The sequence below is a fragment of the Camarhynchus parvulus genome, chromosome 2, assembly GCF_901933205.1.
Source record: "Camarhynchus parvulus chromosome 2, STF_HiC, whole genome shotgun sequence".
Taxonomy (NCBI): domain Eukaryota; kingdom Metazoa; phylum Chordata; class Aves; order Passeriformes; family Thraupidae; genus Camarhynchus; species Camarhynchus parvulus.
This window is the reverse complement of record NC_044572.1, coordinates 63,737,713-63,756,022: the sequence shown is the minus strand read 5'-3', so window position 1 is coordinate 63,756,022 and position 18,310 is coordinate 63,737,713. Positions and strand designations below refer to the sequence as shown.

Genomic DNA, 18,310 nt, shown 5'->3' with positions numbered 1-18,310 from the left:
AGTGTATTAAACACTGTGTCATGTAACTGTGCACAGTATTACTTGTTTCAGAGTAGCATCTGTATCTCTGTTCATTAACTTTAATTATTAGTAAGCTTCACTGTGACTTAAACCATTCTTACTTCTGGTGGAGTTCAAACCATACCGTTCTTTAAGATCTCTCAGTGCTAATTAATGATGTAAAATGGATATAATCGTTTAGGGTAGATTGTTGCTGCCATTTTATTTCTCCATTTGAAACATGAACTGCACAGATGAACTGGAGAAAAGGGATATTTAAAAACACAACAGTTGTTTTTACATTAATTGCCTTGGGTAAAGAATATACATGTTCTGCACCGTTTGCACCAATAAAGTTCACTACAGTGTTCCAGAATTTCCTCTAAGCTCTCTCAGTTTTGAATGACATGTGGTTTTCTGATTGATTTCAAGGGACTGTTAAATTTAAAACATAATGAATACTATTTAAATGTCAGATTTGTTAATTAATTAGTTATTAATATTAGTAGCAGAAACAGTCAATTATTTTGTTCATCTGTCACGGCTTCAAACAGATATAAATATTTTGCTTTAGGGCCATTGCAGCTTATTACTGCCAAGTGAAGCAAAAGAAGATCATATTCTCCAAAAATGTCTCAAATAACCTTTGCCACCCATAAGAGAGGAAAAGCAAGCCCAGACCAAAGCTATTGACTAGCTGATGCTCTCCTAAAGCTCAGGCTGCTTTTTTTTTCTTCCAGATTCACAAGTTCTTCATTAATCTCTTTGACAACAGCCAAAAATCTACAAGTTTCTTGACCTCTGTTCATTTCAACTTTCACACAGAAGTTCCAATAACAGATGAAATGTACTGATAGTTAGGGATTCCAGAAGATTCAGCATAGAAAAATGTCATCTTATTGCAGGAGCTCCATACTGTTGCCTCCTTATCGCTAAAGTTTCATGCCTTCTTGGTGTTTTCTCATAGGCAGCACTTGAGAGCACTAACTCTTTCTTCTTCACAAGGTGGCCAACTGACTCCAGTTGCCCTCTCAACCAGCCACCCCACTCTTTTATAGCACTCTTCTTCTCACTGGTTACAGCTGTGGCCTGTTTAAGTCAGGCCTGTTCCTAATCTTTGATAATTGGCCCAGCTGCAACTCCTTAGGGGTAAGATTACTTTCTACACTATCTTTATTTTCTTATATTCTATCCCCCTACAGAAAAATACTGAGAATCGTGTACAAAAATAAGAAGTCCACTCATTACTCAAGATGTGGTCTATTTACAGACTAAAGTATTGGTAGTTTTACAACACCCTTCTTTTCTGAGCAGTTTTGAAAATGTTCCAAGAATTTAAGTTTGCCATTTCCATCACAGACTTCTGCAAAGGGCCAAGTCACCTGATGGAGATTTCCTGCCGCCTCACTGCACAGCACACAGCCATGGATCTATGTTTAGAGGCCTCCACACCAGTAGAAGTAAAGGGTGCTATTGTCACATTGCAGCGCCTGATCTAGATGTAAGCACCTGGTCTCCCTGGTGCTTCTCTATAGACCAGACTCAGCCACAAAATTCTTTGTCAGCTGTGCGGGATTTGTGCTGTCATTTTCTGCCTCTGTAATATGTCATTAGTGATCACCATAGAAACAAACAACAGATAAAAAGAGCCAAACATTTTGAAAACACCATAAGAACAAATGGCTTCTCTTCATCACTAAAATACCAGGCCACCATCGTTGGCTGGAGCTTCTAATAACCAAAGACTGTCAATACTGTATTTTATGAGTGTTAGGGTATGAGTAACAACAATCAGTGATAAGCGGGATTTATCTGCCTCCATTTTGTTAAATAACCCAGGACTCCTGAGGTAAAAGGCTTTTCCAAGGGGAATACATTTAAGCAAAAACATTACATGAATATTCTTTGTATCACATGTCAAAGATTATGCCATGACAAAATGTTTTTTCCTTTTTTTTTGGTAATCTGTATTAGGGAGAGTAGACAGAAAGCACCCCAACCTGCACAGGGAGGAAATTTGCCACAGTCTTCCTGAGAGCTCTTACAGCTCTTCATCCTGACCAGCCTACAAAAAAACAAGCAGGTTTCTCCAAGAGTGATGGCAAAGAGAAACCAGCTCAGTTCAGGATTTGACTGAAGAACAGAAAGCGGGTACATTAACATTTCATAGCCCTTTGAAGCCTCTAGTTTCTCCATTTACCTGGAGCTACATTATGCATCTCTGAAAAAGGGCATTACTTCTTTAAATAAACAAAAACTGCATACAATGCACTGAAGTAATGAAGTCTAAACTTTGTTATTACCAAGATCAACAGTTTTTTAAATTCAGGTGCCTTCTTTCCCATGAACATCTGAGCTCAGAGTTCTTTGGAGGACCCAGTTGCTAGCATTGAGGAACTATTTGTGGAAAGACCTCATTTCCCTGAGGAAAAGCAAACCTACATTTCCTTCATGGAGCACATGTAGTAAGCCAGCACATCAGAGAACCACAGAGATCTCGGGGCCTGCAGGTCTCATTGTGATGTGCACAAACATGCTTTTGCTGTGCTGGTTGCAGGCACTCTGGTTATTTCTCTGCTGGGCTGCTTTGTCCCTGAGGCTGCTGCTGCGCGCCCCCACTCTCTATCACCAGCTGTTCTGCCAGAAGCCCTTCTCAGTGAAGGTCCAAATCCATACTAAAGGAATTTCAGAAAAGACTTTAAAATTTCACAGGCTTTAGATGTGTCCCTGATTTAACAGATATAAGTTCTAGGAAGTTCAGATGCTTCTCTCTGTAAATTAAAAGGTTTTCTTGAGGTTTTACTTCAGAAATATACTTCTAGCAGTTATCACTGAGTACCCCTGTGAAGAACTGATTTCTTGACTTTGTCTGACAAGTTGCCTGATAAAGACTGAAGACCCACTGATTCCTAAGAAATTGTACTACCTTTAGGGAGAAAGTTTGGACAAATAGGTTCTTATATAGAAAATACTTTTTTGTATGTTCTGCCTCTCATGCACTTCAAGACAACTGGTGACATTGCCACCTCACTCTGCAAGTAGTCCCACTGAGCTCTCTGAAAGCAACTCAAAGGATGAAAGTGTGAGAACTTGTCTCCTTGTAAATTCACTTCTACTTTCATCACCTTGAAAGAATCCTAGGTGCCCAATCAAAATTTGCTAACATGGAAGTCTGTTCAAAACTTAAAACTCAGACATCTATAATAATATTTTAGTATTTCTTCCCACCTGAACCATATTTTCCTTTTCAGAGGTGCTAAATAACAAAAGCCTACATGTCCTTGGAGAGGGAGCCTCAGCCTCTCTGAAAAGCAAGGATGTGATTTAAAAGCAGATCTGAACTAAGGTGTTTTTAAAAACAGAACATGCATTAAAGCAACAAGAAAGAAATGTGTCAGCCTCAAAGTTCTACATAAAGATGCTTAATGAATCTTTTTACTGTGTCTCTGGGATAAAACACATAATTAAGCTTATGAAACTCTGCACCAATACTTAAACTGCTTTGCAGTGCAGATTAATTGTGGAAATACATAGTTCCATTTATGGGTGTCAGTAGACTAAAAGAAGTTAGCAGCGACAGTGACATAGTTTAATCTATCCTAATGGACTCTTCAACATTCAGAAATGTGACCATATTGATCATGCAATTCATACTGGATAAAAAGAGGCAATGCACGTTTGTGGCCACATTATACCCTCATCACTCCTGACAGCACTCCCAGCTTATTTAAAACAACATTCAAACCGCACACTGGTTTCCCTTGTGGCTTAATTCTCATTATTCACTGAACTCCTTTTTACTAGAAACTGACTGAAGAGCCAGATTCTGAGCTCATTGTTTGGTTTTTTGCTGACTACAATGAACAGCCTTCTGAGTTTCCAAGCCCAGCATTTCTATACACTCAAAACAGTTGCAACCAACTAGCAAAATAAAAGCAGGTCAGGGATGGGGAGGCAGATGAGTGAAAAGAGTGTACACGTGCTCTTCAGAAAGAATGAGACTGAAAATTAATAAAAGACTTACTCATAGCCTGTAGCAACAAATGACATCATTCAAGCATGTATCCCAAAACAGAAAAAAAAGGGGGGAAAAAAGCATTCATGGATGTGTATTTCTCAGATTGAAGCAAATGGGTTTGAATTACATTACCACTTGAACTCATAATCTTCACCAGAGATATAAGAACTATGAGCACCAGAAAAAAGAATTTTCAGTCACAAGAGGTTCATGCTGATGACAATAGCAAGGATGCTGCCTTTGTTTTTCTGATGGATCAAGAAAGTGTAACTTGGCAGTGGTTCACCAGAAATTACTGCTGTGAGAACCACACACCTCACAGCAGTTGTGACGCTGAGTGCCTGAAATTACTGTCACCTATATGCTCTCTAGATCCTAGACTGCTTTGAAACAGAGAGAAAAGTCATTACCAAGGCTTCCTCATGGACCCTGGCTCTGTGCCAACTCCAATATAGTCAATCCTCCCTGATAAGTTTTCTCCTGACTTTACACCAGCAAGTGTCCTAGGCAATGGCTTTGCAACAGGCTCATGGAGACACTCTCACACTGTATTTGTGGCTTTGAGTGTAGGTGGTTCACACTCTAAAGCCATCTGTGATTTAGCTCGCTCTTTTAGCCATGTAATTTTATCACCTTATGATTTTTGGTTAAGCTGACGCAGTGGTTTTCAACTTGTGGAACTCTTATGCCTCTAGTCCGTACACTGCTTCTCCTGGAAAACCACCAAGAAAAACTGGTTTCTTGCCAGTTGACTCAAATATTCTCTTAAAGGGCTTCAATGAAAAATTGTATAGGGATAGCAAAATTAGCACGAGCTAAAGCATATGATCAGGTCTGACTTTGACTTCAAATGGCCAAAAATGCAATGCATGCCCTGATTAATTGCTCCATTCATTAAGTAAATTGATTGGTAAAACATGGACCTTATATCTAGTCTGAACACTGAATATTATTCTGAATTCATCTGGTCAATTAAAGCACCCTTCATGGTCAGATTTTTTTCATAAGAACAACTTATCTAACATTTTCTTGGGCAGACATGATGGATTTTTCTTTGTTTTCACACTGCATATAAAGTTTCCCACTCAAATAATTCTGATACCTTTTTCTAGCATCCTTGGGAGATCAGAAAATTCCATTGTACTGAGTAACCATATACACATAAAATCTTTTTCAGTGGGCAATAGTTTTAGATCTTGGTCTAAAATGGTCTGTAACGGTCCCTGATCAACTGCACTACTTTGAAATCAACTGCTTATGGATTAAGTCAGGAACTACTCCATATGAAAAGAACCGCCATAAAAACAGGTTATGAATAACTATAACTCTTGACAGCCCTGAGTGTTTGTGTTTCTGATTTCTTATGTTTCTGACTAAATGCCATATGGAATGTTCTCATTATATATTCCCACCACTATCCCCCCCGAATTTAAAGGTGCATGTTTCTTGTGCCAGCAATACACAACTCAAAGCCCAGTACTGGCCACCATTGCATTGTTTTTTCAATACTTGTTTGACTTTTATCTCTTCCTTGCCTTTTTAAATAATAAGAAAAACAAGTGGTATTTACTGCAATGTTAGTGTCAAGAAACTAACAGCCTGATCCAGTTGCCATCAAAATTGTTGCAAAAACATGCACTCTTTCAGGAGGTGGTGTTCTAGACTTGGAATGGACAGGTCCTTCTTGCTCAGGAGCCATCTTTATTCCCAACCAGGTGTCTTACAGTCCAACAGGTCTGCGTGTCTGCACACCTCTGCACCTGCTTCAAAAAATCCTGCTTGTTTTGAAAGCCAGATTCAATCCCTAGGCCATATAGGAAATTGTCCTTTAGAGCAGAGCAATCAAATTTGTAAGACTCCTAGAAATGTCAGTTTTTTTCTAAACAAACCTCTAAATTAGGCCTCTCAGCTAGATTGTATATGTTGCATTTCCATCTTTCTTCTCCTATTAAAGTGAGCATTCTTTATTGTTCATGTTATGAAGTATCTTGTAGTACATCAATAGGGTGAAAAACACATCTGAATTAGCATTACAAAATCAACTTTAACACTGACAGATTTCCAAGGCTGATGATTTTATTTTATTTTCTCTTTCGGTGGACAGCACTACCAGTTTCTACACTTTAAGACTCTTTCTTTCAGTTGAGTGCACTTTGTATGTTGTCAAAAATATCTACCTTTTTATTCTTTTTTTATGTATTCCATTTTCCCCAGTCCTGCACTAGCACCTTGGTTTGATGTTTATTCCATGTAGCAGAAAATACCTCTCACAGAAATGCAAAGGCAGCCTGACAGCAAGCTTCTCTTTGGGCATGTTGACATCATCCTCTTCTCTGAGCCCTAATTCAACTTTCAACACAATGCCTAAAACCGCACAGCCTCTGAGCACAAAAGATGAACACGAGAGTACACTTGTGCATTCTGTTGCCCTGTAAGCAAATTGCCTTGTGAATGAGGAATCAGTCAAATAATGGGTTTGATAGTCTGCATTTAGATAAGCTAAGATAAAGTGCAAAAGTGGGGTTTTTTTGGTGTAGCACAGGCAGCAGCACATCCTGCTCAAAGTTCAGGGCTATGAACATCACTGACTCCTTCTACAGCATCTCTCACATGAAAATACAATAGGCAGCTATTTCATGTGTCATAACTACCTATTTCATGTGTCATAACTACTCTTTTGAAAAAAAAAAAAAGGAAGGTAGGATTTTTTAGCTTCACTGATAGTCCCAACCAGAGTGGCACTTTGCAAAGTGCATATATATCTCATAAAACATATCTCCTGCTTTCACCTCTCTGTTTATATTTACGTGGGCTTTACTGGGAAGAAGGGAAGAATGTCACTGCTTTCATGTAATAGATACAGAAACTCTCTGGGTACGTGCATACAACATTTGTGGGGCGCACATTGCTTTCTCTGCTCACCATGATAAGAAACAAGTGCATGCACACAGAGAACTCCTGTGGATTGGATAATGTGCTGTGAATTGCTTCTCAGTGCTAAACTTGTTCAGGCAGTCATATATGTAATGGATTGCATCCAAACCCTCTTCCAATAAGGAGCAACTGAACCACGTACCACTTCATTTCTGAATGCTCCAAGCTCTTTGAGCTTTTGTTTTGAGCTCTGCATTTCAGCAGCTGGAAGTTGATGGAAGAAAGGAGGGAAAAGGCATCCATATTTTTATAGTTTTCCATTCCAAGATAAATAGGCTTGGATGAGAGAAGAGGGAACATAAATGAATCACACAGACAATCTGTTCTTTCAACTGGTGGGGTTGGGAGGTTAAAAGATTTTTACAAATAAACATTTTTTAAAAGGCAAGTATTAGCTTATGTGTTTGACAGAAGGCTGCAATTATGCTCTGCTCTGTACCACATAAAATACTAAAATATGGAAATGTGAGGTTATCTATCCTTCTCTTGTAGAACCAGTACATTCTCTTCCTATCATGATGTCTCATCTGGTACATTACTCAAATTCAAGCCAAAGTATTCCACCACTTGAGATAGCACATAAACAAAAATAATGTGAAGAAATTAATAATAAACACATTACAAAAACCTGCTTCTTGGCCTTCTAAAGTCTTGGTTTCTTTGCTTTGCCAAGGCACAGAGCCCACCAAACCTGCTTGAACCCAGCTTCCTCACTGGGACACAATCTAAAGGTACACTATGTCTTCCACAAGCAGATCTTTGTCATCCTTAACACATTTTCTGCAATGCTGGATTCATGGCCTATGCTGTAGAGTCACAATCTGTTTTATACTGATTTTGAATTTCCCTCATTCTGACAGAAGGACAGCTTTTGGTGTCGGCATATATGGAGAGTCAGCTTCAGGGCTGTTACAACCTGTAACGGTTGGTGACAGCCTCCAAGACACTGGTATGTCAGGCCAAAGACAGCTGGTTGGTAGCAGTCCTGGCCACATTCACTCTTTCACTGACTTCACATGCTCTACAGTTATGATATGGACAGCAGCAAATGGTTTCATAAAATCTGTGCCTGTAGGGGACTTTGCATTTCATATAAATATCAATATAATCACCAGATCTTTATTCCACAGTGACAGAATAGGGGAAAGATCTTATCTTAGCTGTTTAGGGTAATTTGTTTTAAATAGAGTATGTAAAAGCCTAACCACTCTCCCTGTCTTTTAAAAAGTGGTTCATTTCTTCAGTGCAGTTGACCTCAGAGATTCACCACTTTATGTACTGTAATTTGAATGAGAAGTATTTTGCTCTCAAGATTGAGCCTAAGCAGGACTCCGATAAACTAATCTTTGCAAAGCCCACTGTGCTGCTGTGTTTAAGAGAGCCAGAAGCTAGCTATGAGTTATTTTTTTGTGGTTTGCTTTTTTTGTTCTCTTTCAGCAGACTTTTTAGAGTACAGCATGCTGAAAAAATAGGAACAAGGCTCCCCAACAGATACATTCAGTTGTGTCTGAATTCTTCCTTTTGCCAGGCACACAAACCACACAAGCGTTACAGCCATCAGCACAAAACACATCATGTTAAATCCTTCATTTCTTTAACATAATATGAAGTCTCTCTTTCTCTCATATTACCATTCTGGTCTGTCAGGTATGTGAGGTTTTTCAAGGCAACAGGTGTTTTTTGAAATAAAATACAACCTTCCCTTCAGCTCATTATATGAAAGAGACAGCAGCTGCAAGTATAATGCTGAGGACACATGGTCTATAAGACACCCAGAAGAAAAATACTCCTTGTTCCACTTGTTAAGGTAAAGCACAGATGTTGCTTCAGTGATAAGCATGAGCATAAGGCAACCACAGTCTGCTCCACGTTGTAAATGCAGAATCTAAGATTTCAGAATATTTAGTAGGCTGCAATCAGAATCACCATTTTCTTTATGTAAAGAAAGTTAATGCAATGTCTAAACTCACAGTACTAACAAATACTCCATATCACAGCTTGCATTACACTATCATCAACAATATGCTAGGGACTGTCCACAGACTTGGCTGACAAATTATTAATAATCTTTTATATGGACTCAATTATGAGTAAGAAATAGTGACAAATGCATAAATTAATACACTTACTGATTTAATGATTTAAACATTTACAGATAGTGTATATTAAAAAGGGTTTAGCAATTTAGAATGTTTAATGCAATCTCTTTCCCTGCTTAGTATTGATAGGAAGACTATTTTTGTATCACTCAGATCTAAACTGTTGAGAAATCAACTGCAAAATAATGATGTCTAATGAATGTAAAAACCAAGCTAGAATCAGTCCTTTCCAGAGAGCAATCCTCTGTTCAGTTAGGTCCGTAATTCTTCCTCCAACCCTCTGACCCCCATTTATTTATTTTCCCCTAGTTTCTCTGAAGAACAAATACATATATTGTAGCTTATAGTATAATTGTCTGGGCTTTTTCAAATAAAAAGGGAGCGCAGCATTTCCCTAGAAAAACAAAGATCATATAGGATTGCCTGGTCTTCTTATTCCCTCCTGTTTTTTAGGCCTAACTAGGTCAGAAACTCCGTCCTACAAACCAAAACATGTAACATCAGAAGAAAAAAACACAGATCACAAAATAATCCAGTCATCTTTCTCTGTAAGTAGACATAAATACGAATATTTATGTTGGACTTGCAACATGAATCTCAGTAGCTTGTAGGACTGCACGTTTTTCTGGCTACAGTGTTTGTTCGGTAGAGCAGCAGCAGCAATTAACTGGGAACCGTACACACAGAGGAAGGCCTGATGGCATGGATCTACTAGAAAAGTCAAAAGCATCACACTCCTTCAGATCCAGCTTGCACTGACCCCATCTCTCTTATGTGTGCGATGGTTTTTTTGTTGGTTTTTTTTTCCAAATCTATATTGGTAAGCTGTTGGTAAAATGACTCCATCCTTTGTCAATTACATCGCCACCCATTTTAGGGAAGAAGACCAGCTTCAAAAAATAAAACTACACAAACAAGTTCTGATCACAAGATTAAGATCATAAGGTCAGAAAGTATTCTCATCATGAAAATGATACCACAATACTTCCTTGCTGCAACTTATATTTTTAACAAAAGGTCATCTAAATGGCTGAATCATTTTTAGTTTGCTACATTGTTACAAATGAAAGAGATGTGAGTAATAAAACAAACAACCAGAACAAAATCTCTATATTAATTGGAATGATGATACACATGCCTAGAAAACAACCACAGGAAGTTATCATTGCTTGGGCCCACCTGTTGTTTGCTACTGATTCGTTGGCACATGTTCTTAATTGTTCCTGTCCTGCAAAGAGCTCAGCAGCCAACAAAACTATTCAAATTGCTTGTGACTGAGAATATTTATATATTTTGCATTTTATAGTGTTCAACTTTGGTGCTGTAGAAGGCAGGAATCTCTTCTTATGAATCCACACAACCTTGTGCCGTTCCCGAACCAACTGTACTCAGTGTGTTATGCCAGGCTATCTCTACTACAAGAATTAATAACTTAGAGTTTGTTCTGCTATTAAGATAGTCCTCTACTCAGCACTCAAGGCTGATCACACAGATTCCAAGACTTGTACACTTCCCTCATCACGGGAAAATCTGAGTAAATACTTACATGTGTCTTCACATCACCTTCAAGAATCTTGCTGTACCTGAGAAACTCAGCAACACTTCCGTTCAGCAGCCTATCAAAGGCTTCCACATATGGTGCTATGCCTGTAGAGGAGGAATATTCCATTATAATGGGTTCATAAAGTATATAATGCATAGGATGTGTAGCAGATGGAGATGTATCATAGAAACTGAGGAGATTGCAGTAACTTCATTTTTGATTTATGAAATCAGTGAAAAAGGATGTAAAATTAGTTTCGTCCTAGATAGAAAGAAGAGGAAAAAATCTTGCTCTTGGTAGAACTTGAATAGGAACCTGTAAGAGAATTTCCTGTGAGTAATGTACTGGGAAGCCTCTTTTGTCTTAAAACAACATGTGCTAAAACAAACATCTCTCAGCCCTTCAAGGGACCTGAGGAGTCTAATTCTCTTAACAAAATTCCCCTATTGTACGTTAATCAAATATCATCCCCTGAAAAGAACCTGCATTGTACTTAACAACTATTTTTATACTACTCCATTCCTGAAGATCTCTGTGATGTTTGGTGGCTTTTAATAGCAACCAATTCCATTTCCATAAGAGAGTCCTTGGAATGGGTTGACAGTAGATTTATGCAGTGAGATATGGCTTTGTAATCGCCTCATTTTGTTGTCTCACCTTGCGAAACTGTCACTGGATAAAGAAAGCTCAAACAAGTCTTCCAGACAACATATCCCATTGACTATATATACTATACATTACAAAGGAGGAATAAAGCTTCTATTTTCTATATGGTACACAGAGCAGTTTCCTGATTAAGTGAACAATCAGAAAATGCAGATCGGCCTCAGTCTCTTAAGCACCTAGCTTCTACATGGCACTACGTGGTACCTGTTAAGATAGCAAAAAAAATCTCTCCTTGGATGCTTTCCAACCCTCCCTTTACTCCCTCGTGTCTTATCTATGCTCAGAACCTTTGCCAGATCCAGCATGAATGACACACGTGAATCTGTGACATAGGCAAGATCTGAGAAAACAAGGTTAAAATTCTTCCCTGCCTCTCTCCCTCATTAATAAAGCTTGAGGATTGCTCTGAAGAGGTACCAGGCTTTCCCCAGAGAATTTGCCTTAACCTTTTGGCACTATATAACAATTGTGTCGAAATTCATAGTTATGAAAGCCCTCTTTATTCCACAAGAGTCATCTGGCTCCATGACAAAATAAAAGACATTCTCTGGCAACTGGAGTTTGCAGTGGCCTGTGTGAAAAAGAAAATGTAGTTAGTCAGCTAGGTGGGATTTCAAGGCTCCTTTTGTTCTCTTGATGCCATTCACCTATAATTCTGAGGAATTTCTGGGCTTTCTTCCATATTAAGTGTTTGTGTGTAAACCCCTCAAATGAACTAATGCACAAAAGGTTTTAGCTGTGGAGATGCTTTCCAAAGCCCATTTATATTCCCTTTCAAAATCTGCGCATGCTTCCAAAAGATTCATTGTAACATTTTCCTTTTAGAGCAGAGTTTTACATAACAGTTCCCCAAATTCTCCTATGCAGAACTAGAAAGCAACTATGCTATTTTTTACTATTCAATGCAGCTCACTCCCAGGAGCATTTACTAGAATTTGCTGTGGGCTGTGCAGAGCAACGGAATGATTTATTTGCAGTTCTGCTGCTGTAATGCCCTTTAGGAAAACAGTAAAGGTACATCTCCCAATCCTGTTTCTGAAAACGTACTAATTGAAAAGCGAAGGTTATTGTTTTTTTAATAATTCTAATTATGGAATGGTCTTTTAGGGGATAGAGGTCATGGTTGAAGAAAGAACTATACCTCCATTTCAACTGGAGATTTTAAAAAGGTCACACTCTGGCTTGAGTGTCAGTTTTGAAGGAGAAAAAGAAAGAAGAGACCTGTAAGACTGTTTCCTTTGCAGTGTCTGTGGCAATGTGAACCTCTGCAGAGGCACAGCGACACAGGCACACAGAGTGATGTTTGGGGCACTGTAGGTGTACCAGTCACATAAACTGAAGACTTTCCCAACTGCATCAGCAAAAGCTAACTCCTGAGTCCCTGTGTGAGACAGCTCTGCCTGGAGATGTCATGCAGCCTGGCAAGCACCCCATGGTGCTGCTCATCTCAGCTTCTTACTGCAGTCTCCCAGTGGGTGTGTTTTATAATCACACTTCAACAAGGCTTCTCAGTTGGTTTCTTCTAGGGATCTGCTGGGGCGTTCAGGCTCTGGTTCCCTGAGGGGTGAATCTCTTCACCTGAATGAGCTCTTGGGTCAGGTCAAGAATACAAGCAGTTTTCATGGAAGTACTTGCCATGGTGAGTTACCTCCTGTTCTGAAAGCAGCCCTGGTTCTGCAATACTGTGCTCTAGATAAATACAGATTCACCTAAATGGACTCATTACATGACTAAATTCTTTGAGAACTGCAAATTCCTAGTGGTGATTGATTTATCTGTCAGTTTGTATATGGATATTCCTCCCTGACTTAGCTACAGTTTGCTAGCTGCCTAGGTTCTCTCTGGATTGCAAGCACTTTTTTTAGTGAAGCTTTCTGTGCCTGGCTAACTCATCTGCCATGGAAGCCTGCTGGAAGATGCTCCTTTCCTGCCACAGAAACACACTGCTCTCAGTGAGCTGCCCCACAGCAGCTGCCAGTGTGCAGGCCCATGGCACACAAGGGTGCAGGAAACATCCCTCACACGTGTCAGCTGGCATAGGGGACAACATAGCACCTCATACACTTCACTTGTTGCTGTGTCAGTAAAGGAAGCTGCCTGCAAGTTTAGATGTGTCCTGCATCTTCTGTACAGCAGCTGAGTCCATGCTGGGATGTGCTCTTCTCTGGAGAATGCAAAAAAGGGCAAGGAATACAGAAAGCAAAGAACATGAAGCTAATAATGAGATTCATGCTGGGGTTCTGGATGAATAAAAAAGTCTTGGAGAAAGAAAAGAGCATTTCGATTCCATCATATTTAGAATTACCACATATGTAAAGTTATTTAGCCTATAACTTCAAGAACCACAAAATTAAGGCACGAAAAAATATGATTCAATGATATGATATGAGTAGACAAAGAACAAGCTTTTTTAGTATATTCTCCACCGTAGTGCTTTGGAGAACCACTTGAGAACTGAGAGCTCAAGAGATAAGAATGTAAGGCCATGGATTTATAGCAGTCTTTAGTGAGCAAGTGCTTCCAAACAAACTCATGTTTGATTAAGGATGTTAAACAAATTAAGTGGGTCTGCACTGTGAAATTCAGAGAGAGCTGGCAAATCAACAGTGTTTATATTAGTAACTTCTATAGGAATATTTATGCTGCACATTTAGGGGATGTCTTATTTCTTCTGCTAATTGGGCTCAAGCAGACATTTTCACCTGGGGAGTTATTTACAATAAAAGATCCTTCAGGTATTTGAGCTGGGTTATTCCCCTTTACAACAATATAAGTTGTAACTATAATTGCTAAAATGGAAAGAGTAATAGAGCTTGAGACATGGACAGTATATTAAGAAAGAGTAAAATCATTAATTTTCTAGGCCATATTAGTTTAGAATTGTGCATACTACTAAGCTTGTCACATGGCACTTCTAAATACAATTTTTAAAATATTACTTTATTTTGATACAGAATTTGTAGGAGGTGGGATTGCATTCCCTCTTAGAAGACAAATGTATACATTAATTGTAATTTTTTAATAACAGAGAGATGGTACTGCAAAATAACATACTTACTTCCATTGACTCCATTGATGCCATCACATTCCATTCCACCAGATCTGTGTGAATCTGAAAACAATGATTCAAGTCGAGTCACTGCTTTCTCCAATCTCTCCATCAAGCCATGAGTCTCTGCCATTCTGAAAAAAATCATTATGGAAGAAGTGTTAGACCCCTCTCAGTGAAGTCCTTGCTTCAATGTTGCAGTTCTGTTCATCTCGTGGCTTTTTCTTTTATGGTAAAACTCTCATTTTTTAAGCACTGTCTTTCTGGTACATAAACATTTGCAGTGAAGCAGCTGACAAAGGGTAAGTTACTTCTTTGTCAGCAGGGATCAGCACTCAACTCTGGCTCTTCCTTCTAAGTAGCAGGTTCCAACCACTGCTAGCATAGCTTTTAACAGTCTGCCTGTGAACAGCTTAAGACAAAATGCATATATATGCTCCCAACCAGATACTGAGACAACTGGAATAGTCATAGAAGTAATTGGTAAAATCTTATGCCTACAATGATTTGAGTCAGCATTTACAGAGACTAAAATACAGACCCAATTAATACTTTCTGATTTTTAAAAAGGTTCATTCTGAAATTTGCCTCGGTCTTTTAAACTTTGTAGTAGGACCCAGCCACTTGACTGAAGACTACACAAAAATCCAAGAAGGTCTCCTGTTTATTTTTCTTATATGCTTTACCATCACTTTTTTTCTTACAGAAGCACCCAATATGAACCAGTGTTTCCCATGCTTTTAAAATCAAATGCTAATTAACATTTGGATAGGAAAAAAATCCAGAGGCCTGCTTGTGCAGTACTGCTGCAGTGCTTTTGGTTTAAGATTAAATAGAAATTAGGTTACATTTTTAACAACTCACACATTGCCTTTTTTCTTCACAATGTGATTATCTGCTCTCTTACATGTGAGGCAGTGTAGGCATTGACATTTTTGAATATTGGCCAATCTCTTGGGAAAAAAGTGCTATATACCATACAGAGTGAGAAAGTTACATAAGCAAAGGCAAAGCTATGTTTAAATCCCCTGTTATTTAGTAGAGTGAGTTTAATGTACACGTTCCCCACTTAAGGTTGTGTTTGATCCTGATAAGTGACATTCGGCAAGGGGTGCATGCGATGATGATGGCTCTTGATTAACATGATCCCTGTGGCCACTTCCAGCCCAGTCGCCACACCAGGCTGCATTCCCTGCCCAGCACTGGGATGTGCAAAAGCAGGAGCAACAGGGGAATGCACATCCCCAGCTGGGGCAAGCAGGGAGTCAGAGGCTCTCTGGGGCCATCATCCTGTGGTGTTCTTCCACAAGACATTGATTCCTGTATGGCTCGGAGACTAGAATGGTTGGGCAGACATGGAACAAAAGTGTAAATGCATTAGTTGCTAAAGAACAGCCTGGTGGTACTGCAGATATATTAAAGCCTAATAGCAGATTCCAATAAAATGCACCACTATGCAACACTCAGCAACCAAACCAAATATTGCTGCTTCAGTGTCTCCACAGCCAGTACAGAGTGCCTAAATGTTATACTAAACATATATAGTTTATACAAAATACAAATGTTAAATAAGTAAAGTACCACGGAAATAAATGTTTTCATTTACAAACAAGTACTACTAATTCTTATTAGTAAAATATAATCATATTTTTCTTCTAAAAATTTAAGCATGAGAAGAAATTAGCTACTAGGACTGTGGAAACATGTGCAAAGCTCTTGTGCTCTGAGTCACGCTGCCTTTCAAATAGGGTGGGACTTTCAGACTTTATAACTGTAATGAGGTTTGTGTTTGACCTAAAAGTGAAGCAGATTTTACAGCATGGAGCACTTAATAGAACCATTCTTGCGAGGAAGTTTTGTCTGGAATTTACAGGGTTTTCCTATTCATATTAAATAAAAAATCAAACCCCCAAAAGAGGATGACATTAGACAGCATGCATACGAACAGTGTAAAAATTCAGAGGGGCTCTCTTGTCTTATCACAGAATGGGTCAGGCTGGAAGGGACCTCAGAGGGGTCCTCTGGTCCAACCTTCCCACTCAAGCAGTCATCCCAGAGTACATGGCATAGGATTGCATCCAGACAGTTCCTGAATATCACCAGTGAGGGAGATTCCACAACCCCTTTGGGCAACCAGTTCCAGTGCTCAGTCCCTTGCACAGTAAAGTTCTTCCTCATATTCAGGTGGAACATCTGGGCATCAGCTGCTGCCCACTGCCTCTTGTGCTATTGTTGGGCACCACTGAGAAGAGCCTGGATCTGTCCTCTTGACACCCTCCCTTCAGATACTGATAAACATTGATGAGGTCCCCTCTCAGTTCCCTCCTGAGGCTGAACAGGCCCAGCTCCCTCAGCCTTTCCTCATGAAAGAGATGCTGCACTTGCTTGGTCAGCTTTGCATCTGTCCACTGGACCTGCTCCAGGAGCTCCATGTCTCCCTTGTGCTGAGGAGCCCAGAACTGGACACAGCACTCCAGGTGTGACCTCACCAGGGCCCATTAGTCATGTAGTGAGTCAATTTAGGTGAATCTGTGTTTATCCAGAGCACAGTACTGCAGAACGAGGCCTGCTTTCAGAACAGGAGACAACTCACCATGCCAGGTGAGTTATCCATGAAAACTCTTTATTCTTGACCTGACCTAAGAGTTCAGTCAGGTGAAGAGCAGAGGGGTGGGATCATCTCTCTTGACCCACTGGCAATGTACTTTCTTTATACTGCAAAATGCACACTATTCTGTTTGAAAAATTAATTCACTTAAAAAAAAAAACACCTCAAATTTTTGTAAGGTTACAAATATCTTGGCAGGAATGAGATGAATGGATCAGGGGAGCTTCTGAAATATTCAAACTTTTACGAAAACTTTAAAACTTTTCTTAAAACAAAACACTGTTAATCCTAAAAAATATTATGAGTACATTCTTTTCACATTTTACCCTACTACATAAAAGCCTGAAATGGTGTCTATTTTAAAAGTTCTGTTTTCAACCACTCTAAAGTCTGGATGGTGCAACATAGCATATTAACACATAACATAGCATACAGTCAACTAATTTCATCAGTATTTTAAAATATATTTTTAGTATAGTACCTATATTTTTATGTAAAGATACAGTCTGGTAAGTTGGTTTTTTTTTCATTTGCCTTAAAATTTTCCTTGATGATGTCATCAAATGCACAATTATGCACAAACTTCTATGGAAGACCTGTTACTTTTTGGCCTCTTCAGCCCGATTTTGCCTGTGAAAGAATCCAATTGTTTGTTTACAAACTCAATGATTTGAGTGCACACACCAGGAGGTCTGAGGAGTCTCACAAATGAGCAGACTTCTAATGTACTACCCAATAAATGACCTTCTGTAAGACAGTAAGAATACACATTACAGTGTCAGAAGTTCAGGGGAATAACCCAGCTCAAAAACCTGAAGGATCTTTTTATGCAATACCTTCCTGCTACCACATAGTCTTTTACTCACTATATTCTTCACTGTTTCATTCTAGTCCCATTAACTGGAGAACTACAGTGTTCTTCCAAAAGCAGGCATCACCAGCAATCATAGAATAATATATTGTCAGAGTCTTTAAACAGAAGTAGAAACCATTTTTACCCTAATATTAGGCATGTCAGGTTTCTATTCTTTTTATATAGAATATTACACTCAGTAATTGTCATCTTTACACTGTCTACCTTTTTAATCTGTAGATTTATATAACCATGAGTACATGGTATTTCCATCTATTTCTATACATATATGTACATGCACGTAAGAGTACACACAGTTATGCCTGTCATGTATGAATAAAGTGCAAAAACACTCTTGTGATTACTGTCCATAACACTAAAAGAGCAATCAGTTGTACATATTCAAAACCTACATTTACACCTCTCTTCACCATTAAATGACACAGTGTTATCTACCTTACAAACAACATAGGAATTAAAGTGATTACTGTCCATAACACTAAAAGAGAAATCAGTTGTACATATTCAAACCCTACATTT

At 38.9% G+C, this 18,310-nt stretch overlaps 1 protein-coding gene across 3 annotated transcripts in view; it reads right to left on the bottom strand.

The window, feature by feature from the left end:
• The window catches only part of CAP2 (cyclase associated actin cytoskeleton regulatory protein 2), a 70,016-nt gene that overhangs the window by 43,537 nt on the left and 8,169 nt on the right, over nt 1–18,310 (bottom strand). For all 3 annotated transcript variants that reach the window (XM_030943429.1, XM_030943431.1, XM_030943430.1), the window contains exons 2-3: nt 14,319–14,443; nt 10,598–10,698 (exon numbers count right to left, since the gene is read on the bottom strand). In XM_030943429.1, the coding sequence (XP_030799289.1) occupies nt 10,598–10,698; nt 14,319–14,442 (225 nt within the window). In that variant the 5' untranslated portion in view covers nt 14,443. The remainder of the gene's footprint in view (nt 1–10,597; nt 10,699–14,318; nt 14,444–18,310) is intronic.